This window comes from Falco peregrinus, chromosome 7 (genome assembly GCF_023634155.1).
Source record: "Falco peregrinus isolate bFalPer1 chromosome 7, bFalPer1.pri, whole genome shotgun sequence".
Classification (NCBI taxonomy): domain Eukaryota; kingdom Metazoa; phylum Chordata; class Aves; order Falconiformes; family Falconidae; genus Falco; species Falco peregrinus.
The window spans coordinates 46,489,401-46,515,571 of NC_073727.1; the positions used below are offsets into that span (position 1 = coordinate 46,489,401).

The window sequence follows — 26,171 nt, forward strand, 5'->3', positions numbered from 1 at the left end:
AAATTAGGTTTTTACTGTTTGTACATCAGTGGTAATTTACATCTACGGAACTGGCTGAAATTCCAGTTACGAATCTACTGCTCTCATATTGCCTTTCCCAGAGAAGTATTTTAATCTTCCTTTTTTTTTATAAAATCACAACTGTCCTTCACCTCTCAGACTGCAGTTTTACAGCCTTCATGCCCAAAGAAGCAGCTATTGCACTGACCAGAAGGATGCTGAAGGAGCATTTGGTGGATTCCAAGTCAAAAAGAAATGTGGATTTCCAAGATCCAGCTAAAAAATTGGTAACAGTGATACTACTCTGTCAGCAATACTAGGATTTCTTTGCTTAGCCTTATCCTACCTCTCTTTTTTCCATGCTCACATCCATGCATTATTTTGATTTTGATAAAAAATTCAGGTCACCCTAGTACTGCCTCTACCTTAGCATCAATGAGCATGATTATTGTGACCTCTCCTCTCACAATGAATTTCACCTTACACCAAGTAATAAACACAATTAATAAATCCACTTTACAGAAATGGCTCCCCCCTTCTAACCCCTACCTATCCTCATTCTTTACAAGGAGGGGTGGCTTTTAAAGATTTATTTCAGTACCAGAACCTTAGTGCTTTTTCCATCGGAGTATCTGTGCTCATGCCATGTGGTGCCTGGCTAATGCTGTGCAGTCAATTATGCAGTATCTGGGCAGAGAAGCAATCACAGCACGTATGAATGTGATGTTAATCACCTGATGTCTCTTTCTTAGCCCAATCCTTACTACTGCTGGTAAGTCTCTACTACTGCTGGGAAATGGTCTCTAAAAAAACAATGTCATGCCTTTTTTTTGTTCTCTGTCTCCTTCCCTGTTTTAGGAATATACTTGTTTTGTCTTAGTCACAATTACAGTCAGGCATATTGAAAGGAGGGGATTTTATTAATAATATTTCACTTCATCAGCTAGTAGAGCTCTCACTTTCTGTACATTGATATTTAATAGAATAGTAGAAAGGCAAGCACAATTATACACACTCACACACATTGCGAAGACTGGGCTTGGCTATTTTTCTCTTCTTAAAGAGGGCAAGGAAAACTGTTTACCATAATTCAACTAAAACCATCTCAAGCTGTAACTGGTCATACCTTTTTAACTTGCATCACTGTGAGATATACATATAGTCAATATGATAGGAAACATTTTCATGATTACATTACATTCTTCATTTAGGAGTTTGAAAAATGATTCCTCCTGTTGTTTTCATAACACTGGCACCATAGCATTACACAATTTTGCTTGGGAGGGATGGTAAATATTAAAAAATGGCAAAACACATAAGCTCAGTTATATACCTGTAATTCCTTTGCTCCTGCTGCTAACATTTACCATCCTACCCTCTGCAATTTCTGCTGAACATCTTGGCTCTCAGTCTCATGGTCAGAAACCTGAATTTTCAAGCTGCAAAGAAAAGGTTATCACTTCAGCTCAGTTGTGGGCAAATTGCTCCAACTCAGCTGTCAATCAACGGTCCACTCCACCGTCCGAGCTGATTTGTATCTATCATAGGTGTTTACTTGACAGATACTCACAAGCAAGCTAGACGAGAGAAAATGTGTTTAATGACAGCATCATGCTGGTGACACGTTTTCTGCAGATAACATTTGCATTATGTGTTTACTGTTTGCAGAGCATCTGGAAGACATCAAACAAAAAGGAAGATATATTTCTTTCTCTGAGCACATATTCCAACAAAAAAGAAAACATGTGTCCGTAGCAAAGCACTTTAGATGGGGAAGCCTGGATGTAACTTTGCCTTTTCTTCCTGTTCCCTTTCTACTTTTTCCATTTCTTTCCATCCTACTCCATTACCTTTCTGTCCCCTGCTTTCTTTATTCCCATTCTTTTACTTTGGAAAAAAATATATCTAAAGGAAGAGAAAAACAGATGCACTTATATCTTACTCCCATAGTTGCCATGATTTATGAATTTTGAATATGAATAGAGATTGAAACTAATCAACAGATGGTTGGAAACATGAATATGCATGAATTTTGCATCCCTGTATTACTCCACCAGGTATTGTTTAGATGTAAAGAATATACATGTTGTCTAATCACCGCTTTTGGAACAGAAAAGCCTGCCTCTTTAACTGTCCTGTGTCTTATACATTTTGGACAACAAACTGTGGTAGATGTATATATCCTTTGAAAAGGGAAAAGGAACTAAAACCTGACAAATATCTTTATGAATCCCTAACAACCTTTGCTTGAAAATCAAACCATCACAAAATTTCTCTTCAATGATAGGCAGGAATAAAATATGTTAAGTATTACTAGAAAGTAATAATTTCTATTTGCAGCTCCACAACCTAAAGAAAATCTAAGGCACTCACAACAATAAATCAGTAAATAAATGAGAAAATAAGTAGAAGTATAAAGGCAGACCTTAACATCTAGCAGCAGTCTATTTTATATGAGTAATAAGATGCTGCCACCTTCTGAAAAAAGCTCAGCATGACTAGAAATGTTACCTTTCCCACAAGGCCAAAGTAACGTGAGATCCACATTCTGACCCAAGAAAATAAGGCAACAAAACAAGTTCTGCTCCAGCATTAATAAATTAAAAAAATAATCAGCTGTACTTACATGTTCTTGCTCAAGAAGCTAATCTGAGGGTGGCCTCAACAATTCCAAGTACAAATGCAAGCATCTCATCTTTATCCCAGCTCAGGAAAATGCTTTGACATCTACTAACCACCAAACAGGCAAAACTGCCACTGAAGCAAGCCACCAGGACAGTCACCTAACTGCCACTGAAGCAAGCCACCAGGACAGTCACCTCTCTTTAGCCATACCCTTCTTCACCTCTTAAATGCCCACCTGTTTGAGGAAGAGTCTACTCTCCTTGAGGACAGATTCCAACCACAGCTTCCTTGCTATAAAGTGACAGAAAGTCAACATTTCTTTCAGTGGTTTCTTTGAGAACAATCTGCCCCTCCAGAGGTGCAGTCACCATCGCTGACAACCCGGGGCCACCTATCTGGTAGAAATGGATACACCAAGGGTGGTGGAATGAGCCACCCTCCATGCCCTGTAAACAGGCCCCTGTTATCAACACTGGCCTTGTGCTGATACAGAACTGGGAGCTTCTGCTCAAGCAGAGGAGTTCCAAATCTTGGGTAACTCTCAAGAAGCAATGATCTGACACGTTAGCTCCCTCTGCCAACTTTAACCTTTACAATGGTAGCATGAGCTTTATTTATGATTTATGGGTCCAGCCGCAAAACGGTAGCAAATCAGTGTCACTACTAGCAAATCAGTGCTTCACAGTCAGTACCTCTGTTGTGAATAGATTGATCACCTTCTCAAATTTTTTCCTGAAAAAATAAAGTTGTGGCATTTTACCCTGATTTTCAAAGCAAATGAGGATTGTATCATCTTACTGTCTAGCTGCTCCATCCTATAACTTTTGAATGCATTGACCAGTTTCAACTAAAATTAATAGGAAACCGAAAGTCTTAAAAATACTATTTCCAAAAGTTTAGAGAACCCCCAGGGGACATAGCCAGAGGAAAGCGATCTCCAACAGCTGCACTGTTAACAGGCCAACCTGCTTCAAAGAATCACTGAACTAGAGCCTCGTGATTTGGGGGAGGAGGAGAAAAAATCATAATCCAAACTAGAAGACACATGTGAATTTCCTGGGCAACACCTAAGGGCCCACAATGGCAGAATATTAAAGTAGATTTGTTTTGGAGGCAATTCTGAGTTCTGCTGGGAACACGGCCTAAAACAAGCAAGAAATATGAAGGAATCAAAAGATGTCTTGAAGTCATATCTAATACACTTTTTTTTCCCACCTATTCAAAACACCCTGCCATAACGATAATTTTTTGATGCAGCTATTAAGACGTTTCCAGTAATTCAAGAAACGTAATTCAAGAGTCTATGCTTCAGGATGCTTGCAGGCATAAAGCAAACAGATATGGAAACACAGAGCTCCCTCTTGACCTCTTACGACACCCTTTGCAGGCAGTGCAGAGCCCATCACCCCTCTATACATTTACTGGCACGTCCATGTTTCCCGATGCTAGTGGGGAGCTCTGAACACGCCAATCCAGTGCTTTGAGGCTCCATCCATCTGCCAAAAAAATGATGAGGCAGCTGTTTTGGGGGTTGCTGGGGGGCAGCTGGGAGGTCGTACTGTTGTTGTGTCACAGAATCAACCTTGATTTCATGATAAACTTACAACAAAAGTTGTGACAGGTGTAAAGCTGATGAGTTTTCATTGGAAGCATTTCCCCAAAACTCATTCAGCCTTTACTTCCAAGCCTTGCACAAGGAGTTCACCGCCATCTCGGGTGGCCAGGATCCCATCTGGGACTTTTTGCTGAAAACTAAGGAAGTCACAGCTTTGCTCGCTCCAGTTTTGACTGTCGGGCCTTTTTCCTTAATTTCTGAGCAGAGCGCTAGGCTTGGCATGGAGCCCTCCACCACGCCGATTTTGTCCGTCGCCGTGTGCTCACACAGCTACCACCTCCCCCGGTTACCTGCCGGCGTTCCCCCGCCGCGCTTCCCAACAGCCATGCCCGGCGGCTCGCGCGAGCGGCGCGTGCAGGGGGTCCTCCGGCGCCTTTGCCGGGGCGACCCGCTCCGGGCACGTCTCTGGAGAGCCCGCGGGGCTACGGAACTGGAGAGCCCGCCGGGCTACGGAACTGGAGAGCCCGCGGGGCTACGGAACTGGAGAGCCCGCGGGGCTACGGAACCTGGAAGGGCCCGGGCGGAGGGGCCGAGGCGCGCCGGGGCCGGGCGGGGCGGGGCCGAGGGCGGGGCCGAGGGCGGGGCCGAGGGCGGGGCCGCCCGGCGGAGCTGTTCAGGGCAGAGGGTGCTGAGCGCCGCCGCGCCGCCTCGCGCAGCCGGGCGGGGCCGGCGCCTCCCCGCGCCGCGCTCGCGGGTGCCGGCGGGGGGAGCCGGTCCCGCCGCTCCCGCCGCCGCCGCGCCCGCCTGCGCGCCGCCGCCGCCTGGGGCTATGGCGGCGCTGGTGCTGGTGCTGCTGGCGGCGCTGGGCGGGCGGGCCGTGCTGCCGGGCGGGCGGTGCGCGGCGCCGCTGGCCGACCTGCGGTCGCAGATCTCGGGCGTGGAGTCGCTGCTGGAGGAGTTTCGCCGGCAGCTGCAGCAGGAGGAGCCGGGACCGCCGGCGGCGGCGGCGGGCGGCGACGGCGGGGAGCAGTGCGGCGGCGGCAGCAGCTTCTCCTCCAGGCCCGACTCCATCATCCGCACCAAGGACTCCATCGCGGCCGGCGCCACCTTCCTGCGGGCCCCCGCCGCCGTGGCGGGCTGGCGGCAGTGCCTGGACGCCTGCTGCGCCGAGCCGCGCTGCACGCTGGCCGTGGTGCAGGGGCCCGGCCGGCCGCGGGGCGCGGCGGCGGCGGAGCTGGGCTGCTACCTCTTCAACTGCACGCACCGCGGCCGCCCCGTCTGCCGCTTCGCCCCGCACCGCGGCTACAGCAGCTATAGCCGTCGGCCCGCCGGCTTCGCCCCGCCGCCGCCCGCCGCGCCGCCGGGTAAGGGCCGCCGCGGGCGTCGGGGCGCGGGGCCTGGCCCACGGCGGCTTCGCGCGGGACGGGCCGCGCCGCGCTCGGGGAGCGGCCGGACGGCGGGGGGGAAATGGCGGCAGCCGGCCCCGGGCGCGGGGGCGGGACGGGGACGGGGACGGGGACGGGGCCGCTCTCCGCGACGCCGTCGCCGCTTGGCGGGGCCGCCAGCGAGGGGGGAACCTGCGCGCCGCTTCCCCGGCGCCGGGAACGGGCGCCCGGGTCAGGAGGCCTCGGCCGCGGCGGGGAGGGCGGGAGCGGACGGGGCGGCCCGTCCGTGCGGGGGGTACGCGGGGAGCGCCCCTTCGGGGCGGCCCGGCCCTCACCCCTCGGCCTGTGCGCAGCCTCGGGAGCCGGCGGGGCTGCCCTGGGCGGCGGGAGCGCGTCCGGGGGGGCAGGCGGGTCCCGGCCGCGGGCCAGGCTGCCCGGGGCGCCGCGGTGCTGGGCAGCCCGCACAGCCCGGACCGCTGCCGCCGGCGCTGCCAGCGCCGGGAGCGGTAGCTGGGGACAAGCACGTACCCTTCCGGGGCTGCTGTCCGGAACGGATCAGCGAGGCAGGGTTCCCGGCCGCTGAACGCGGAATTTTTCCCTCCTATGAACGTTAGAGTGTGGCTGAGGAAGACCGGGATAGCTCACCGGCAGCCCGGAGACTCCGTACCCGCCGCCGGAGCCTGGGCCGCATCAGAAGCCGCAGTTTGTTCCAGCCTGAAACATATTTAAGAACAACATAATCCAGAGCCAGCAGCTGTAGATAAAAAAATGTCTGGGTTTCTCAATTTGGAGTCTGTTTCCTAGCAGCTGACCCAAAGAACTTGCTCGCACTCCCCCACCGCCTGTTGTTAAACCTCTTCCATCTTAACTAATGCTGTTAATTTCAGTACCTTCTGTTGACAATACTTACCTAAATTATCTTCAGCAATATTTCTCAACTGTAGTAAATTAGTCATGAAGAAAACCTAGCGGCGGTGTTAATGAAAACTGTGTGTGCAGGTGCCACCTGCTATTACTGCTCCCTTGGCAGGGGAGACCTCAGGCTTCAGGTCCACCCAGTCCTGCCTGTTTTACGAGAATGCCAACGCGAATTCCCTGGAAACAAGAGAGAGCAGCGGCTCAATTTTTGGAGAAGTTATGGTGCCTAAATATTGTTTTCCAAGTGCATGGGCAGGTAAACTAGACAGCTATAGGGAGGAATTTATGGCAGTAAAGATGAGACAAGCTCATCTTTACTAGGAGTCCCAGAAAAACCCAAGGAGTATTTTTGACATTTTCAATGGGAAAAGTATTAGTTCCACAGTATTATTTATGTAGCAACTTCTGGGTAATTGTAGTTTATAACCCTGTATGCACTTGCAAGATAGAAGGCTTAAAGCTTGATTTTAGGTCAAAGTCACAAACAATTAGGCTTCTTTGGAAACCTTTGAAAATATCCTTCATGAAAATGTCCTTCATCACTTTGAACTGCCTTAATTACATTAAAACCTGGCCCTAACTTAGAGTGCAGTTAATAATGGCACAATATAAATAATACTATTGCTCAAATGATACTCTACCTATTAGAAATCCTGAATTTCTTAAGTTCTTGAATTCTGGCATGCCTTGTCTTTTTGGAAGCTTTCATGGCTATCAGCACTGGGCTTGCAAGGCAATTTCAGTTTCTAATCTGCAAATTGCTCTGTGTCCTATTGGGTTTATTTAAAAGTCCGCCTTGTGGGTGATGGTGCTATCAGAAACAGGGGATTATGACTTAATGCAATTACACCAGAGCTGAAGCAGAGCCACGAAGGAGAATGAACTTTTATTCAAACATCTGTCAGCTGTTACATAGACCAGGAGAGATACAATTAAGATTGAATTATTTTGCCATCTGATGGTATGTTACTACTCAATTCTTGAATTACATTGAAAAATTGATCTGGACAACCGTGCGTCATCACAGGACAATGAAAACACATCTCTTTTCCCTTATGTCACCCCATAACTGAATTTAGGAAATTTAGAAAAGAGCTTTTCATATCAAGATGTTCTTTCACCAGGGGATCACGTTTTACCTGTTCTTCCCCCACACACACCTCCAAGCACTGTGGTGTTGAGTCTTCTGCTGTTCTCTTTTTGATAAAACCAAACCAACATCTGTTCATAAACATTGTGTCCTCGTAATTCAAAATTTTTTCTGGGCATTAGTATACAGTGATCTCTAGGATGTTGTGGTTTCATTTATGTCAAGGATCATCAGTAAACCAAAACAAATTGCTTATTTAATTCTGGAAGCAACTGATGACAGATAGGTATCTCTCAGATCAGGCATATCTCTGTGTACTTCCAGAATGGTCAGCGGTGGGATGAGTTTTTGAGATTGAACATTTCAGTGTAAATCCAAGTCCTTCACTTTAAACCCCATTTGTGCTGGTTTGACTGTGGATTTACTTTGCACTTCCGGACAGTTTGTGCTGTGTTACCAATTGCCTGTACTGAAAGAAGTCATGGTTTTGCCTTTGTTAGGCAAATTTTTAAATTTTTGACATAGAAAGAAAGAGGACTTGAATGCCTCACCACAAATGCCTGACTTTCCTTCTGTGCTAGTCACTAGGGATGAGCAATGGGAGGATTCAGCATTAAGGTAAACTAATATCAAAGCCATTCAGGAATCGGCAGTGAAATAACCTTTCATAACAAAGCTTTCATTCAGACAACTAGCTGGCAGCTTCATTATTGCCAGGGTTTTGTTAGTCTAACCTGAAAAACTTGTGGTCTGATTGGCAAAAGTACTTAGTACTCACAATTTTAATTGGTAAGAACTGTACTTTGAATATAGTAAAATGCTACAAATCCTGAAGAGTCTGAAAATCAGGCTTTGAATGTCTTAAATTAGGCACTTAAAATTGGTGGTAATTTCTGATGATTTTTAATCATTATGTGCACTGCTTCACTAGGATGCCAGCTTATGTTAAATAAGTCTTTCACTCATATAATGATGCATTATAAAAGGAAACTAAAAGCTTGTTAGGTTATACAGAGTACTATAAAAGGTGTGCAGTACCTGCCATCTGAATATTTATGTAATTCATATTTAAATCCATTTTCCTTAGTTCAGATTAAAAAAACTACACTGATTATAACAATGCTGTTTGCTGTATTAGTGAGACATCCCTGTACGTAGAGAGGTGTTCTATGCCATGTGCTTTTAATGTCGCAGTTATTTCCTGAAGACATCACTGAATATGGAAAAGTTACCTAAATTTAAGTAGATAATACCTTGCTTAATGAAATGTGTGCTAATGAACCTGTCCTGTCTTTCAGGAAGTTGCACAGTGTTAAATAAATACCTTAACCAAGATAAAATATGTTTTACATAAATAATCACTCAGCTTCCCCTCATAAATAACTGAGCTTCTATTTTTTTATTGAAGGAGAATACGATGAGCCTCCACAGTGCAAGGCAGGACAAGATATTGTGCTGCAGTCACCTGTCGACTGGGTGCTTTTGGATGGCCGAGAAAGTTTAGATGACCATGGGATTGTGCAGTATGAGTGGACGCTGCTGCAAGGCGACTCATCGGTTGAAATGAAGGTACCCGTGCAATCTCGCGCATGGCCAGTTACTTGCAGATTGTTGTGTTCATACAGTTTTAAATGTTAAGTGTATTCAAATGGATATGGCTACCAGGCACCAAAACTAGGATGACCGTACAACTTGAGCGTTTATTTCATAGAAATACAGAGCAACCCAGTTTGGAAAGGACCTCAAAAGATCATCTGGTCCAACCTTTCATGAGATGAGGAACCTAGATGAGATTATTTCATCTGTCCAATCATATTTTGAAAACCTCCAATGATGGGGACTATACCATGTCCCTGGGAAGTTTGCTCCAGTGATTATTTCTAGCGGTTTATACAGTTCACCTCTATCCAGGATGGCACAAGATGGCCAGCAGCAAACAAGTAGATGCTAATACTCTATTGTATTTCAGCTCTGCTGTCTTTCACCATTGTTTGTGCTCACTGCACTTGGTTTTCTGCCTCTGTGATCCAGGTTACATACACCTCAGTAACTGAGTTACTAAAAATAATAAGGTATTTAATAAGATCAACAGTCTTCTGTCGATGTTTATGGAGAAACTGCAAAGAAATGTGTGATGTAGACCTTGTGAGGTATCTTGGGATACTATTTTATTACATCCATACAATTTCTGCTGCAGTTTGTTTTCAACTTAACCATCAAGAGATGGGTTCTCCATCCTACCATTCTTTGTGAATGCTCTAGGAGCAGCAGAAAAGGAAAGGAAAAATGTCTCAAACCTATAGACTCTACTCAGTCTGTTCACAGCCCACAATATTCAGGGTGCACCAGGAACTCCACCTATAGCAGGAGTGACTTGTAAAGGGGAGAGCGTGTAGACCATAGAACTTACTGTTGCTGAGATGCTGCCAATGGATAGGAAGAGTTTAAACATCAGCAAGATCAGCAAGAGGAACAGTCCAAAACCCGAGAGGCCACGTGTGCCAGTGCCACCACAATGAGCAGTACTTGACAGTTGCTGCTTATGTCTGTCCAGCTCAGTAATATGAAAGACAAATTACCAGTATCAACGAAGTTAACTCCAGATGTGTAATGATGGAACAAACCAGAGTTTCACCTAACACAAAGAGAAAGCTGAATGCATTGAAATCTAAAATTGTCACCCATGGAAAAACCCAACAGAGCAACTGGTTATTCCTTAGCCTCCTGGAGGACAGTGTATGTAATGTACATACCTACAGTATGTAGGTAATTGAAGATCACCATGTCACAGTTAAGTTATATGCTGCTGGCTGAACCCAAAGAAGACTATTGGGTTTCTCTGGTGAATAGTTACTAAAATTTATGCATAAGAAACTTTGTAAATGTACTCCTCACAGAAAACACATCAGGGTTATTCAAAAGTGTTACTAAAGCCAGTTCTGCGTGCTTTTAAAAGTTCTGTCTTCTACTGCAAGATCCACATCTTTGGAAGGGTGACTGCAGTCAGCCAGTTCTGAATGACCTGAGGTTGTATTGCAATTTGAAACTGTCATTTCAAAGACCACCGGGATCTTGTCTATCTTCATTTATTATTTTATTGGCTTGAAAATTAAAAGGTTAAAAGGCTTTGATAAGGAGTGTGAACAGCATGATACATAGAAAAGACTTGCATGAAGCTTTAAGAATAGTTGCTAGATATCATTAATATTTTATTATCAAGAGTTGTTAATCTGACCCTCTGCAGCATTGTTTTATTTAAATAATAATTAAATACTCTTTAAATTAATCTTTTGTGTAGTAATGTATCTAGAGTAAGACAAAAAAAGTTAATTAAAAAATGTAAAGTTCATGTTTTTACTTTTACTCCAAGTCATTTCATAAAATAGAGACAAGTCTTACATCCATTTTAACTTGCAAAATTCTCATTAATCTTGATGATTTCTTTATATTTGGTAATGGAAAAAAAATTGACACACATTCATGCTTGAATATATACTTTCCCATTGTGTTCAAATGAGCAGGGATTTCTCCAACAGATAAGTACCCTGATGATTATGCATGGTAATTAAATTTTTAGAGTTGAAAGAATAATTGTGATTTTTTTCATACAATCCTCAGTTGCTGTCTCTCTAGTACTTCAGTTGCTGTCCTGAAATTACTGGATTTCATGTCATTTATTCTCAGAAAACAATATATGAATCCATAGCTACAAGGGAGAATGGGACTGTGTTTAAATAAGATGCAGCTGTTGCATTGCATTTGTGTACCAAAGAATAAATAGAAGGCAGAGGAGGCAGGACTGCTATAAAGAGATCTTAGCATATTGTAGGAGGAAGCTAGTGGAATTTTTTTTTTCTATTGTGACTGATTATTGCTTCTTAGATAATTAGCTTCTCAGATTGCTACCACATACTGTAACTGTGCAGCTCCATGACACTTAGGGGCAATTATGGGTTGTTTTTTAAAAAATCCTGACTATCTGGAATGGTACTGTCAAGTTTGAGCCAAATTCTGTAAGAAAGCAGGTACAGTCACGCATTCTTCAGGGCAGGGTGGAGATAAAAAGGAAAGCACAGAGGTTTCCAGGAGGAGTGGCAGCATATTCAGAAGTCAGTGGCATTTCTTTGGCTTTGCACTGAGAACAGTTGGACTTCATGGCTCATGAGTTTTAAATACCATATTTTCTCTCCCAGCAGTCATGGTGAACAGCAGCAGGTGTTTTTAGAGCATATTTATTTCTGTAATACACTAAAGAATAAAATCTAAGGGGTCATATACTCCATCAGGAGGTAATCAACAGCATGATCAGATAACTGAGTGCATTTGTGTAAATAGAAAAAGAAAGACATTTCAGTTAGGAGATTCACTTACCAAAAGAGAAAAATGCATTTATCAATACACCCTACTATAAAGGTAGGTCTAGGGCTCTATTATGATATTTATAAAAAAATCCCATTCTCTTTTAGGCATGAAAAGCAACTTTAAATAAGCAAACCAAAGAATTTTGGTTGTAATATTAATGATAATCACAGAGGATTTAATGTACCTTTCAGTTATTTATAAAAATATCCCTGTGTGCTTCATTTGTAAAAAACCGATACATATCCAATAAATATGGAGTGCTTTTTTGTAGTTACTGAAATATGTGTTACTGAATTCTCAGACAGCTGGAGTTACTCGTGACTGGTAATTGTCACAAGGTTAGAAAACATTCAACATTTTCAAGTATCACATTCATTTAATACAAACTTACTTCTAAATGGCTGTGGTACTAGTAATGCCAGTTTGTTACCTGTTTTAAATTAAAATTTTAAAATTTAAATTAATTTTTTTAAACATTAGATTTTAATTGAAGTACTTTCTGGGTTTGTATCACATGACTTTCTGAAACCTATTGTTTAGGTCACTCACTATAGATGAACTTAGTTCTGGTTCAGAGCAAGGCATGGAAATGCAGTGTGTGGCATGGAAAAATCCAGTCCAGCAATTGTAAAAGTTGTACGTGACTACATCAATGTCATGCTGGACAGAAGTAGGCAATCTTATTAATAAAACAATGCTATCAGTTACCTTATCATAAATAAATATATAACAAAAGTAACTTCTGTGGATACATGTGTACTGTCCACTAACTCGATAGAGGGCAAAATACTCCAATATTTCACTGCCTGCCCTCTAAAATCACATTTCTAAGTACCGAAGAACTAGTCAAATGTATGTTTCCATTTATTCTCCAGTGCTAAGATCCACAGCTCCAGGTACCATGAAAAACAGTACAGTTAACAAAAGTTAAGTGTGTTTATTTTAACAAGAGGATGCAGAAAAAAGATCAAGCCGTTACATGTTGATGCATATGTTGGAGTGGGCTGGCTAGACTTAAAAGAAATATTTAATCTGTGTGAAAAGCATTGTACAGAAGTGAGCGCCCTATTCCTAGAAGTTTATGGACAGATCCTTTACACCAATATGGATTTTTTCATTGTGTGTCTTTAATCAGGTACCGCAACCAGGAACACTGAAACTGTCTCACATTCAGGAAGGCGGGTATATTTTCCAGCTAACTGTGACAGACACTGCAGGTCAGCGGAGCTCTGACAACGTCTCTGTGACCATCCTGCCCATGGTTCATTCTGCAGTAGGTGAGAAAATGACTGGAGCTGTTGGCTGTGTGACACCCAGGGTATGGTATTCAGAGCAAGGGTCTTGATGGAGGCAGAAACCTTATTCTCCATATCTAGTGCTTTATTTTGCCCTTATTTATCACATAATGACACCTCTTTCAGCTTTGAATTGCTGTTTCAAAGTGAGAAAGTGAGCAAGTGTCACTTGTATGTTAGAGCAGTATTTTCAAGCATTTCAGTGTTCATCCTTGTATTGCTAATAAGCGTGCAGGGTTGGAAAAATTAACATAACAACAAAAAGTATCATAAAATGACTATACATTTCATTGTATAGTCAGACGGTGTGTGTGACATGACAGGGCTTGTGCTATAGGGAAGACCCAGTTAAAATCAGTTAATAGTATGTGTGAGACACAAACTAGTAATAGTATTGACCTGCATCTGTAGTCCAATCATTTCTGATAGCTTTTTCTGGTTTTCACGCACGTAAGCTTTTCTGTGTAATGGTTGTTATCAAAGCTTTATGTTACTGGGGAAACAGACCCATCATTTTTAAACTCTGAGCTCAGGAAACATGTAAAAAGCATAAAAGGTACAAAACAAGTTAGATTTCAGTGGCTGTCAATTCTGAACTCTTTAATGTAATAACTTCTAATTACATTGTCATTGCCAAGTTGCTAATATGATCTGCTGCCCAGGCACAAAGTAAAAGTTAAATTGCATCATCACTATGTTCAGCTGAACCAGTGAAAATTTTGCTCTTCAAAGAGAGTATTCCCTCTGGTAATAAATTGGTATTACAAAAATCCAGTTATGAGTCTGCTTAATAATGCCTGTATTCCAGATAATGGATGACAAAGTTATTTTCATTAATGTTTAATTCAGCTAAAGCAGCCAGAGATGTTTGCTGGCTAATTTATTTACTGCTGTGGTATCTGTGGTATCTTTTGGATGGAGCACATAGAGGATTTGCTGCCTTTTTTCTTTTTCTAATTCCCTGAGTAGGTTTGCAATTCAAGTGCTACTGCTGTAGTTAAACCAGTGCCTGGTGCCTTAATGCATGCAAGACCTACGCTATTTTTAGTGCTGAGTTTAGGAGATGCATTTTCTAAGTATGATTTTAGGGGTTTTAAATAGGCGCCTGTGTTTCTGCCATACTTCCTTAGCGTTGTGCACCTTTTTGTACATAGCAGGGTAACATCCAAAGGCTTCCTTACGCAAATCGATTTGCTGTTACAACATTAACCAAACACTGAATTTGATAGCACTTTACAAAGCAATGAACTATGCTGCTGCTGGTAAGACAAAAGCATAGATGTAAACACTTGATAATTACAGGGTCAGAACAGGTTTCAGGAAAGCTTTGAGTATGCAAAATGAAACGTCCAGAGACAATCTCAATTTCCAGGGGAATCTAAATATTAAAGCAGGCAGCAATCGATTCATTCTGGTGAAGGTCACTTGTGAGACCTTGTACTTAGTCCTGCTTTGGCATGTGCTATATTGGAGTCAATGGATTGCTGGTGTAAATAAATTATGAGCATTCTTTTCGTCTTTAATTAGGTTGCAGAAAACGTGCCATAAAAGATCTCATATAGTCCATATGCATGTATGTAAAATAACATATTGTCAGAAATACAGAATGGGTATGTAGTAGAAGTTATGTGTTGGGGAGATGCAGTTACAGACATAGAGATTTCATTCATCTATTTTTAGGACTGTCCTGGGTCTTTTAAGCCTGGGAAGATCTCCTTTCAGCTTAGGCCAGCAGAGTAAAGTGCTGTAGGAGTGCTGCACAAGGTGTAAGGTGCAACAGCCTCCAGGTTGAGTATTCCTGTAGTAAAGAGATTGCCAGAATAGTGATGAGGGTGCCTGGAACAGCTATTAGCTATATTAGCTTTTGTGTCAATATAGCATCATATAGCTGAGCCTGGCCTTTCTTCAGCTTCCTGCCTTGTTCACAGTCCTTCTTGGCATAGCATGGCTTTGCTTTTTCCTTGATGCTGCTGATTTTAGTCACTGAATCAGTATTTACTGCTGGGATATCTCTTTTGGTAATTTGGGAATTGTTTCTTAACAGCCTGTGTTGGGGTCTGCTCTCGCTACCAGTTTATCTGCGATGATGGCTGCTGCATTGACATCACATTTGCTTGTGATGGCGTGAGGCAGTGCCCTGATGGATCGGATGAAACCTTCTGCCAGAACTGTAAGTGCGCCAGGCCACAGCGTAGATTGTGAAAGTAACCACAGCCTGAACGACCCAAGGGGAATGATGCCCCTTCTGTGGCCTCTTTCCCTGTGGGCCAGCAGCTTGCTCCGACCATAGAGCCTTTCATTGGAAATAGCACATGGGAAGGTTTAATGTCCACATACAGCAGATGCTCAGAAATTAACTCCCATTTTTTCAAAGCATATCAAAACTGTCCCCAAATGACAGATTTTGTGTTGAGTTCTTGACATTTAAAAGATCAATTCTATACTTGCACGGTGATTCTGGAAACAGAGACCCTGTTCCTGATCTGAAAAGGTGTCTCAGATGTACACTTCAGAGTGCACTTACACACCTTGCAAGAATCTAAACCCTGGAAATATGGGAACCAGTGGATTCACCATCTCTTTGTTTGCTTCCATTACTCATCTTCAATATAAGCCCATGCCCAGCCAAGTGAACAAAAATCATCAGAGGGTGAATTGGCACAACAGCTAACCACCTCTTCATTGATATTTCAGTTGCTGGATTTCACTGTAGAGTTCATGAGTATACTCTTGTTTAACAGCTGGCAGTGGGCAATTGGTAACTTGCTTTGTATCTGGAACTCACATTTTGTCGTATGTCTGAAACTGAGAAGTGGTTTAGCCTGCTTCAAGGCCCATATCAGAGGGCCTTCCATCAGAACACTGTCATTCCCTTCAATTCTGTACAAAAATGATTTTTGTTTCTGTTAACAGTCAGTCCAGGTCGGAAGACGGTAACACATGCAGCTCTTGGCACTACCCAGCAAAGGACTGTTGGACTGACCGAAAACACTGATGAAAACTCTGCAGAAAAGACCCTGAAAGCCACCGCCAGAAATCAATCACTTCTCTCCGTGGATGCAGACATGTCTAACCAGTCGCTTTCTCAGGGACCAAAGAAACAAACCAGTGGATTTGTGCCAGGTGAGAACTGAAACGAATCTGTTTCAATAAATCGTTCTCTTTAAGGAAAGAAAATGTCATGCACCTTAAACTTACTTGAATTGTCTTTTGGTGCCTGGCTAACAGTAAAAATTTGCAAATGTGAAAAATACAAAAGAAGCTTGTAATAATGAAGTTACAAGTAGGTATTGCTTTATAATTGTCAAGTCTGGTTCTTACCAGGTGCAGGAAGTTAGTTAAAGTGTAGGAATGCTAGGAAAATAATACAGTCTAAGGAACAAAACCTGTGGTGAGCTAAACACAAATTCTGCCACAGGTTCAGCTGTATAAGCTGATATATAAGGCTCTTTAAATCTGTGGGGGAGTACCTTCAGGAGAACGTAACAAAGTACTGTTCAGCTTGGGTGACAGTAATTGCTTTTCTCCTGATGCCAACTGATTACCTTTTTTTTCCCCCAAAGTAATATCTTGATTATTATGGGCGCTTTTTTCTGAAGCGTGTCTCGAAGGCAGGAGAAATCTTTCATCACTGTAGAGAAGGCTCAGTCTGGTATCAAGCAACACCAGGTCCCCAGTAATATTCTCCATAGAGGCTGCAAGCCTGTTGTGAGTCAGCGTCTAGTGATGTTACAGGCAGAGTCCCCAACACTTGCCTTGGTAAAGCTCCAGAAGCTTCAATGAAATTGGTGTGTCTTTTAAGGTTCCTGCTGGTGAATTAAAATGATCTGAAATGGCGATTGAATGAAAGCAAAACTGTGTGCACAAAGCCTAAAATGGGTATGAGACCTCTCACTTTTATTTCTTCATGGTTTAGTCTGACTCTTGCCCCCAAGGTGCAACTGTTTATAAACAGCTTTATTTTCTTGTTACAACAAAGCAATGCTCAGTGCCCTCTGCTGCTGACTCTTGTAAAGGGCATTTCCCTGGTTGACACCAGTTTTCTTCAGGTGCTTGTACTCCATCTGTGGAGACTGCAAAGGGAGAGAAAACAACATTCTTCAAGAATTTACCTGTCTTAGTGAACAACAGCAAAATATGCTCTCAAATATTTCCCTCTTTTCTGGCAGTGTAGATGACCTCAGTGCTCCTTATTGGAATACAGTTCTGAAGACTGCCCCAAACCCTTCTCGCCCACATAGTCCCGAGTGACAGCTGATATGGGGCCACCCAAACTAACCATCAAATTGCCAAAGGGCATTGCAGGCTTCAGTGGAAAGTCAGCTGCTAAGTAGGTCACAAAAACCGTTGGGTTTGTGAATCCAGAAGTGAAACCAGAACTGAGGTCACCAACTTTGGCAACCTGTAATCAGAGGTTATTATTGGAAGTGCATGTAAACGCATGGCACTTTTGCATAGTCATTTTCTGTGTGTACCCGTTGCACAATGACTTACTTGCACCATTTTTGCTCTCAAGGTAGCCTTTTGCACAGCAGTAGACAGTAAAAGAAAAAATTTAGTATGAAACTAAAAAAATGTGATGGGGCTTCAGTGTACTACTAGAAGCTGTTATAATCTCTTTAATTTTAAGCAGGCAAGATTTCCAGCTGACTGTGTCTGGTTTTAATTCTTGAGATTTTAATATTGATCTTTTGACAAGACTCGGTCAGAATTTAATGTCAGTTAAATGATACTTAAGGATTTCCTTGCAGAATAGAAGGACCCAATCCTTACTGACCCAGGAGTCCAATGCTTTTAACCAAAAAAGCAGAAAACAGCTCAGTGAGTTTTTAAATCACCTATGGATCAGTTCCAAGCATGTGGTGGGACATAAAGAGGTGCTAGTTACCTGCCTCCAAAGGGAAACTGCCAAAATCTGTTCTGAGTTGCTGTCTGCCCGTGCAGATATTTAAACTCCATAGGAATCACATGCTGTATGTTAATGATTCCCAGAGGTCCAGAGAGGTTCGAGTCCTGACCCAGTGGCAAGCACCACAGTCTTCCAGGAGTTGAGGAGACAGGCATCTAACCTATTCCTAAAAATCCCTCCAGAAGCATTAATGAGATTTCTCTCATCACTGCCATCTCAGGGAGGTTACAGACCAAATCTAATAATTAAGTGCTACAAAAATGAGAGACACAGAAGCACTGGAGCAGCTCCATGAGGCCCATCTGGACAAGTGTTCAGGAGGGCAATAACTGCTAGATGCATTTTTCAGGAGAGGTAAGCAGCACTGAACAGAAATCATACCAGAAGCCTCAAAAGTTTAGCAATTTCACTGGCAGAAATCCTGTTCTGGGATGGACTTTCTGCTGAGACAGTACCAGGTTTGCTGCTGCTGCCAAGGCAGAACCTGTGCCTCCAAGTCACAGTGCAAAGGTAAAGACCTTGTTGGACCAAGGCAATAATGTTACTTGTTGGCCTAGAGTGGACTTTGCAAGCATCCAGGCTCCTGGTATACCATTATAAATAAATTTCAAAAATAAGCTTTAATGATTTCAGTGTCAACATGGTGAAAAGCTGCCTGCTTAAGATATATATTAAGGGGTATGGCTTTACAGCGGCAGGACAGGTTCCAGCTTTTCACTTGAGAGCACTCCATTCAGGGCTACATTTGTCTTGCTTCTTAGCATTTGCAAATCATGATGGAAATACAAGCCAGGAAAGAAAACATGATGCTCTTGGATCCAGTGACTGCAAGGCAGAGCAAGAGGAGGTGTTAATATTAAGGGTAATGTCTACCACAGACAACACATGGCACGTTCTAGGTGGCTGCTAGACATGATTCTTGATACAGAAGCTCTCAGCTGACTTAACAGAAGTTTTTCACAAGAAGTTGCAGGACTGGGGAGTTGTTTTGTTTTCTTTTTAACATTTGTTTTTATTACAGTGATGGTTACAGTACCAATAAAGACAGGTCCCTTCTGCTACTTACCTCCCCATTAGCAGCTTTCACATCTGAGAATCCAATAAAGATGTTAAATAAAGGGACCTCCTTGTCAAGGACTACCATATTTATCTCTTCTCTATTTTGAAAGGAGCTGGGCTAAGCTGTAGTGTTTTGGACTGTGAGATAGTTCCTCGCAGCAGGAATATGAGCTTTCTGCCTATGAGGGTAATACTAGGGGAAATTTGTCCCAGCATGCATTTTCTCCTTACAGTTTCTCTGTTCCCAGTTCCCCTTAACCTGCTGTCTTTACTCCAGTAGCCCCTCATTTTTGTCTCTGACTTGATACGAGCTTTTTAAGGATGTACACTTAGGTATGAAAAGGCGAAAATACGCAAGTCCGAGGTAAGGACTGTTTAAAACTTCTACCTGACTTAGCAAGGGATCTATTCACAGTAAAAAGAAAAAAAAAAAAAAAAAGCAACAAAACCCAAAACCTAAAACAAAACCCAAAAGCCTTTCATTGTTGACAGCGAGTGAATATTATTCTGCACTCCTGCCTTTCCACTGTGTTTCCTCTGCAGTAGGGTGACTCCAGGGGAACACCGAGTCCAACTCAAGAGAGAACCTCATCAGGCACTCAGGGCATGGGGTCTTCTGCAAGAGGCTCATGGTTTACTTTTGCTCAAGTTGGCAGGCCAAACATTTTCTTCCATAGTTGGGAGTGGATGCAGGAAGAGGCCTCTGATGTCGATAAAGGAGTCTTTTCCTTTTGCAGACACACCTCCATAGTGAAGTAACCCAGACTGCATCTCCAGCGCAGCATTTCTGCATGGCTGCCTCCAAAGTGCCCCGGTCTCCTTCTCCAGGGAAGTTTTCAAGCCCAGCTGCATATTCTGGCACTGCTGCGCTTGCAAATGAATGTACCAAAAATACAGTTGCAGCAAAGCACACTGAAGTGAGCCATGCGCTGGTTTCTAAACAGCAATAGCCAGTCTAGCAGACGGATTGAATTCACAAGCAGCCTGAAGATCTGCACGCCGCAGCATAGCCAACTCAAGTGTATAAATCACCATAACAGCTTTGCATTCCCCTGGCACAGGGTCTCTGCCTCTCCCCAGGCTGCCCGCGCCAGCTGTTGTGCAGTACTGCTCAGGGCTGGGATTACAATGTTTGACTGAGTGCCCAAGCCTTGGTCATGTTTTTGCTGCGGAGGCATTGACAGCAGTAGCCATAACTGAGAACTCTAATTTAGGGTGACTGGAAAGGGCTACAAATTGCCGTGTCCTAGGCATGGACTAGAAAATGGAAGACAAAGTGAAAACAAAACAAAACCCACATAACATACTTTATGTCAGGCTTCTAAACTTGTTTAGGGAAATCTTTCTTTGTTGTAAGATATTGAGCAGTATTGACTCTGATAACCCCTCCAATCCTGTAAGAAGTCTTAACAAAACCCTACAAGCTTTATTGAAAGGATTCTGTGATTCTTCTACCCTCCCAAAGTTTTCCCACTAAATTTCTCTCCATATTCAGGTATAGCTGCCAAATGCCTTTACAAACAGTTGACTTAAATATTCCCTTTATTCAAATGACAGGAAAACAAATTTATGAAACGGGCATTCAGATTTATTTTATATATATATATGTAACCTTGTCATACAGGCTAGAGCAGCTCTAAGAAGAGCCGATGTCTTTCGGGTATTTCCAAAATAAAGACAAATACTCATTTCATTTACAGAAGACAGAAGCAGAAAAGAGCTGCTGGTTTTGGTCCCGATTACATTCAGGTTATTTTTCACAGCTCCAGTATCATACAGGTACCTTAAAGCCGGTACAGTTTACACTTAGAATTTCCTTAAGTCCTCTTTCCATGCCAGAGCAACTTGAAGAGCCTGAATGAAAACGAGGACTGCAGCTTCTTTCTAAGGCATTTCCTAGCAGGTGAAGATAGCATTTAAGCCCTCCTACCCATAACGGCATGGCAATAAAGCCAGAGCCTGGGAGGCTGTGCTGTGCCTTGGCTTGGGGACGTTAGCACTAACCTTATACCAGTATTGATGAGTCATAGAATCATAGAGTGGTTTGGGTTGAAAGAGACCTTAAAAATCATCTAATTTCAACCCCCCTGCCATGGGCTGTTCCAGTGTCTCACCACCCTCACAGTAAAGAATTTTTTCCTAATCAAAATCTACCCTCTTTTAGTTTAAAAGCATTACCCCTTGCCCTATTGCTACAGGCTCTGCTGAAAACTGTCCCCATCCTTCTTATAAGCCCCCTTTAGGTACTGAAAAGTTCCTATAGGTCTTGGAGCCTTCTCTCATCCAGGCTGGACCCCAGCTCTCCCAGCCTGTCTTCGTAGGAGAGGTGCTCCAGCCCTCTGATCACCTTCGTGCCCCTCCTCTGGGCTCGCTCCAGTGGGTCCGTGTCCTTCTTATGCTGGGGACCCCAGAGCTGGATGCAGCGCTGCAGGTGGGGTCTCACAAGGAGGGAGTAGAGGGGGACAATCGCCTCCCTCACGCAGCTGGCCACGCTTCTTTTGATGCAGCCCAGGACACAGCTGGTTTCCTGGGCTGAGGGTGCACATCGCCAGGTCACACCGAGCTTTGCAGCCGCCAGCTCCCCCGAGCCCCACTCCCCAGGGCTGCTCCCGATCCATTCTCTGCCCAGCCTGTACTGATGCTGGAGTTGCCCCGACCCAGGTGCGGCACCTCGCACTTGGCCTTGTTGAACTTCATGAAACAATTTAAGCTTTAATGAACGGTTGTGGGTATTTGCTGCTGCCACTGACAGGGACGTGTTCTGCCACTCTCCCGAGCTGCTGGTGGTGGGTGGGAGTTACACGTGATGCATGTTCCGAGCTAATTGACTTAAACACTTCCTTAACACCCACCACTATAGGCAGTTCCAGCTACAATGTTTCACATTCATATTTTACAGATCTTGTAGCATAGTATGTTTCCACTGGCACTGGCACAGTTCTGAGGGCTGCCAGCAAATGTATCACAGTACGAAGTGCCCTTCAATATTTATGTTATCCATAAAAACCAAACATAGTCGTTACATTTAAAAACATAGGTGGATTTCTGATTTTTGTGAGGGTGTTGGTGGATTAAGCTGTCACTCTTGCACCAAGTGTCACCATAGCTACTGCTGTAGGAGTTCAGTGGGAGGGCTGGAGGGAGTCCCAGCCGAGATGCAGCAGAACTGCAGCCGCCTGCACTCCCAGGGTGAACACTTCTTAGCAGCAAAGAACACCTTGTCTCTTCTGGTGTAGTTACAATGCTCTGTAATAACTTCCATACCACACAAAGCTGAAGTGACTCCAAGTCATCCTCTTTGAAATGTTTTCTGCATGTGTTTTTATGTCTTCCAAGCGCGTAAGCTCTGCATCCGTGTGTCAGGTACCAGGCAAAACCAAGGTGATTTGTGCCGCCAGCCTCTGCATTTCCTGCTTTACAGGTTCCAAGGGTGAAGAGCAACACAACTTGAAATGGCCTCATTTTCAACTACATATAACTGTTTTAGTGATGTTTTAGCTCAGTTTGGTCTATAGCCCATTAGAGATGTTTGTAAAAGATAGTTTGTATCCATCTTTTTTTTTTTTTCAATGTAAAATGACCCCACTTGGATTTGGTTGAGATGCATTGTGGTTTGCAGTGCAAAACTGAATTTACATTTTAGCTTTAGTTTCACATTATTTCAAAAATTCAAGTTACACAACTGGAGTCAGAAGTTCTTAATTATTTTTTTTCCTTCCTAAATCTAAGTGCTTTCACATTATTTAATTCTATTCTCCTGTGGATAAGACTTCTTGAGTCACTGAACTGCAATACTCATTTATCTTGCTTGACTTCATGCAGATAACAGTTCCTCAGGGAAAAGAACAGGTGATCAAAACGGGAATGGCATAATGGTGCCAAAGAGAGGTCAGCTTGGAGGTGGTCGTCCAGTCCCAGAAACAGGTAAGACCAACCACGTGAATTCATTTTTAATTAGGTTAGTTTTCCGGTGAGATGCTATAGATCCAGATACTATAGTCAAGAACTGAATAATGTACTTCCATATTCTGAACTGTTCCTAACATGTATGATCATACAGTTTAATTTCACAGCATGAGTTGCTCCAGATATTAGCGCCCAAGTGACAGACTAGGTGTATTTTTAAAGAAAAGTTTAAAGGTTTTCCCTACTGATTTCTCAATATATTGAATAAAGTGTCATTTGTCTTAACCTTGTTGTAGGTGCTGTGTTACCCTTAGCCTTAGGCTTGGCCATCACTGCTTTACTGCTGCTTATGGTTGCTTGCAGACTGCGTTTAGTGAGACAGAAGCTTAAAAAAGCTCGACCCATTACATCCGAAGAGTCCGATTATCTCATCAATGGGATGTATCTATAGAAGCTGGATTTAGGTCAGTTGTTTTCTCCCCTTTCTCCTGTGTCCATGAACCTCTGCCTCTATAAAAAGACCAAAACCTTTAGTTAAGTGTCAAGTGTAGAAGAAGCCTACAAGATGAGGAACATGTTCTTCCCCTTCAGTGATAAACAAGCGGGTAGATGCCCGTGCTCAGAAAAATAGATGTGTTCACACTCCAGAGAGTAGCTCCAGTCGGCTATTGCACAGAAGACACTGCAAGATGGGGAAACCCCAACCTGGCTGTGGGGTGCCCTTGTCCTCCCCACAGCAGTCAGGGCCCCAGCCGCAGCAGAGTGCGCCCCAGGGCCAGGCACTAAAGCAGCCAAGGCCCAGCAGCCCCGGCTGGCCGTGCTGGCCAAGGCGCAGAGGGAAGCCTGTGCCACCCTGCTCTTAGTGCTGCCACTGCTGTGCTCCACTCTGGGGACCAGGACGCTCCAGACCAATGCGTTACTTCACTGTCCAGCAGAGACTGATTTGTGTACTTTCCACCTGATGCACTGGGAGTATTTCCATTAAAGAATTTGTCTTGCTTTGTTAATTAAAAGCGATTGCTATCTAAGCACCAGCTTTTGTAATGAAATTTGGGATTTAAGGGACAAAGCATCTTTTTTTTTTCATTCGTAGTTTAAACCTCTGTGCAGCTAACACAGAGTCATGCTTACTAAATGCTAAAATGAAAAAATACAAGCCCTCAGCAGACAAGTTTGGACATACCAGTGTTTGACAGCAGTCATGTGCGATCCCAGAGCTATGTCTCTCCCTGGAGCTCAGGGCTTGTTCAGCCTTTTCCACCCCAGCTCAACATGCTGCATGGTGTGAGAGAGCAGCACGCAGTGGCTTTTACCTGAGATGCTGGAGTGCAGGATTCCTGCTGGTTATCCCTTAGCTCCCTGCAAAGCTTGAAAGCTTCGGCGACCTGCCCTCACCCCAGCAAAATTCTCATAGAATTAAAGCAAGTAATTTATATGTGTGAGTGAACTTCAGATGTGTTAATAGTAAAATGTGTACAGTACCTGTTATATGTACATATATATACACACCCCGTGCTGTCTATCTTGTTTGACTGTCCAAGGGCATCACGTTCATCACAGGTCCCAATAAAAACAGTCAAATGAGGCATGCATCTTTTTGTATGTCGTCTTTTGTACTTCAGTAACATCAACTTCAGCAAGAATATTGCTGTGGTATACAAATAGTTTTTCAAGTTGCTCAGTCTTCATTACTGTATGTAAAAATAGCTCTAATAAACCTATTTTATTCTTACATTTCTTGCATTGCCTTTATTCCCAGCTACCAGCTAAATTCTGTGCTATGGACCACAGCATGAGAACAGATAGAAGTACGTTTCTCCTTTCTGTGAAACAACCTTAAAAGAAGCTGGAACGTTTGCACTGGGGGGAGTTGAGATATTTTGGGTTAGGTGAGACTGAGAAAAACAGGGCGTCCACCTCCATAACCTGTCTCTTGAGCAGACCCTGGGCTGAGCAGGAAGCAGCCGCAGAGCTGGCTGTGCCAGCCGCTCAGGGGACCCAGCTGCCAGCGCTCCCTGCTCATAGCCCTCCTGCCACATTAGGCAAGGTCTGGTTGGTTGTAGGCCAGTGTTACATTGGGTCTGGGAGACCTTCTGCTGGTGCTGCCCATTTCTAACCTGGGAGCGTGGCCCTTCTTGCATCCTAGCCTACAGCAGGCACAGCAAATAGTGCAAAACTCAAAAGATCACATTTTAAATACAGCCTTCTAGGAAAGCCACGCTGCCCCTCTGGTTGGGGTGTTATTTCCCATCATGGAAATCTGTTTCGGGTTTTAATTTAATATCTAATTCTCCTTCACCATCTCACCGCAGCAGCAAGAAAAGTAGCCTTGTCTCACTGCGTCTATAGTGCTCCTATTACCAAAACCCATCACTCTGGCACGCAGCTGGCAGGAGAACAAAAGGTTTGTTCTTGTTCTTCCGGGCAGGACAACAGTGAGATCCTGCATGGAGCACAAGCCAGGCAGTACAGCCGTGGTGCAAGAAGCCGCTCAGCTTCCCAGTCACTTCACCCAACAGCAGGTTTTGTTGCTGTGCTGCTGCGAGTGGAATCAGCCTTCATGGATTTTACATATGACAGCCAAGAATCAACACCTCCAGGCAGAGCTCAAGCGAGAGCGGCAGGCAGCAAGCTAGCACAGGAGTCTGGCTATGGCTGTGCTACAGCTGCCACAGTCTTCCTAGGGACTCTTCTTTCTAGGAGGGGAGATGGTGACGGTTGTTGCTGTGCAGACCACCAGCCTGAGGCCTCTTACTTCCTATGTAATTGCAAACTCCACAGCCGGAGACTGAAATAAATAGATAAGTAAGTTTGCCCACCTCACCAGAAAGCCTGGGCATCATCAGCTATATGAAGAATAAGACAAAGTTAGCAAAGTAACAGATTGGGTTGGCAGCTCCTGTAATTAGTACACACTCATTTCAGTAACATGTGCCTTCACTTAATAGCTTTCATGCTATTTGACTTCAAAGAAGAAGATACTCAACCACTGAGCCAGAGCACATCTGAGCACTAGCAGAAAAAGCCGTGGCAAGACACCCCTGTCAGCACACTGGGGGTGCTGCCT

The 26,171-nt window shown here is 43.9% G+C and overlaps 1 protein-coding gene across 1 annotated transcript; it reads left to right on the forward strand.

The window, feature by feature from the left end:
* The first annotated feature begins 4,921 nt into the window (after positions 1-4,921).
* On the forward strand, positions 4,922-24,836 carry LRP11 (LDL receptor related protein 11). Its single transcript, XM_055811171.1, has 7 exons — positions 4,922-5,544; positions 8,982-9,142; positions 13,071-13,212; positions 15,275-15,400; positions 16,144-16,353; positions 23,021-23,122; positions 23,401-24,836. Exons 1-7 carry the CDS (start codon positions 5,010-5,012, stop codon positions 23,553-23,555), a joined length of 1,431 nt encoding a protein of 476 aa, XP_055667146.1. The 5' UTR covers positions 4,922-5,009; the 3' UTR covers positions 23,556-24,836.
* The last annotated feature ends 1,335 nt before the right edge of the window (positions 24,837-26,171 follow it).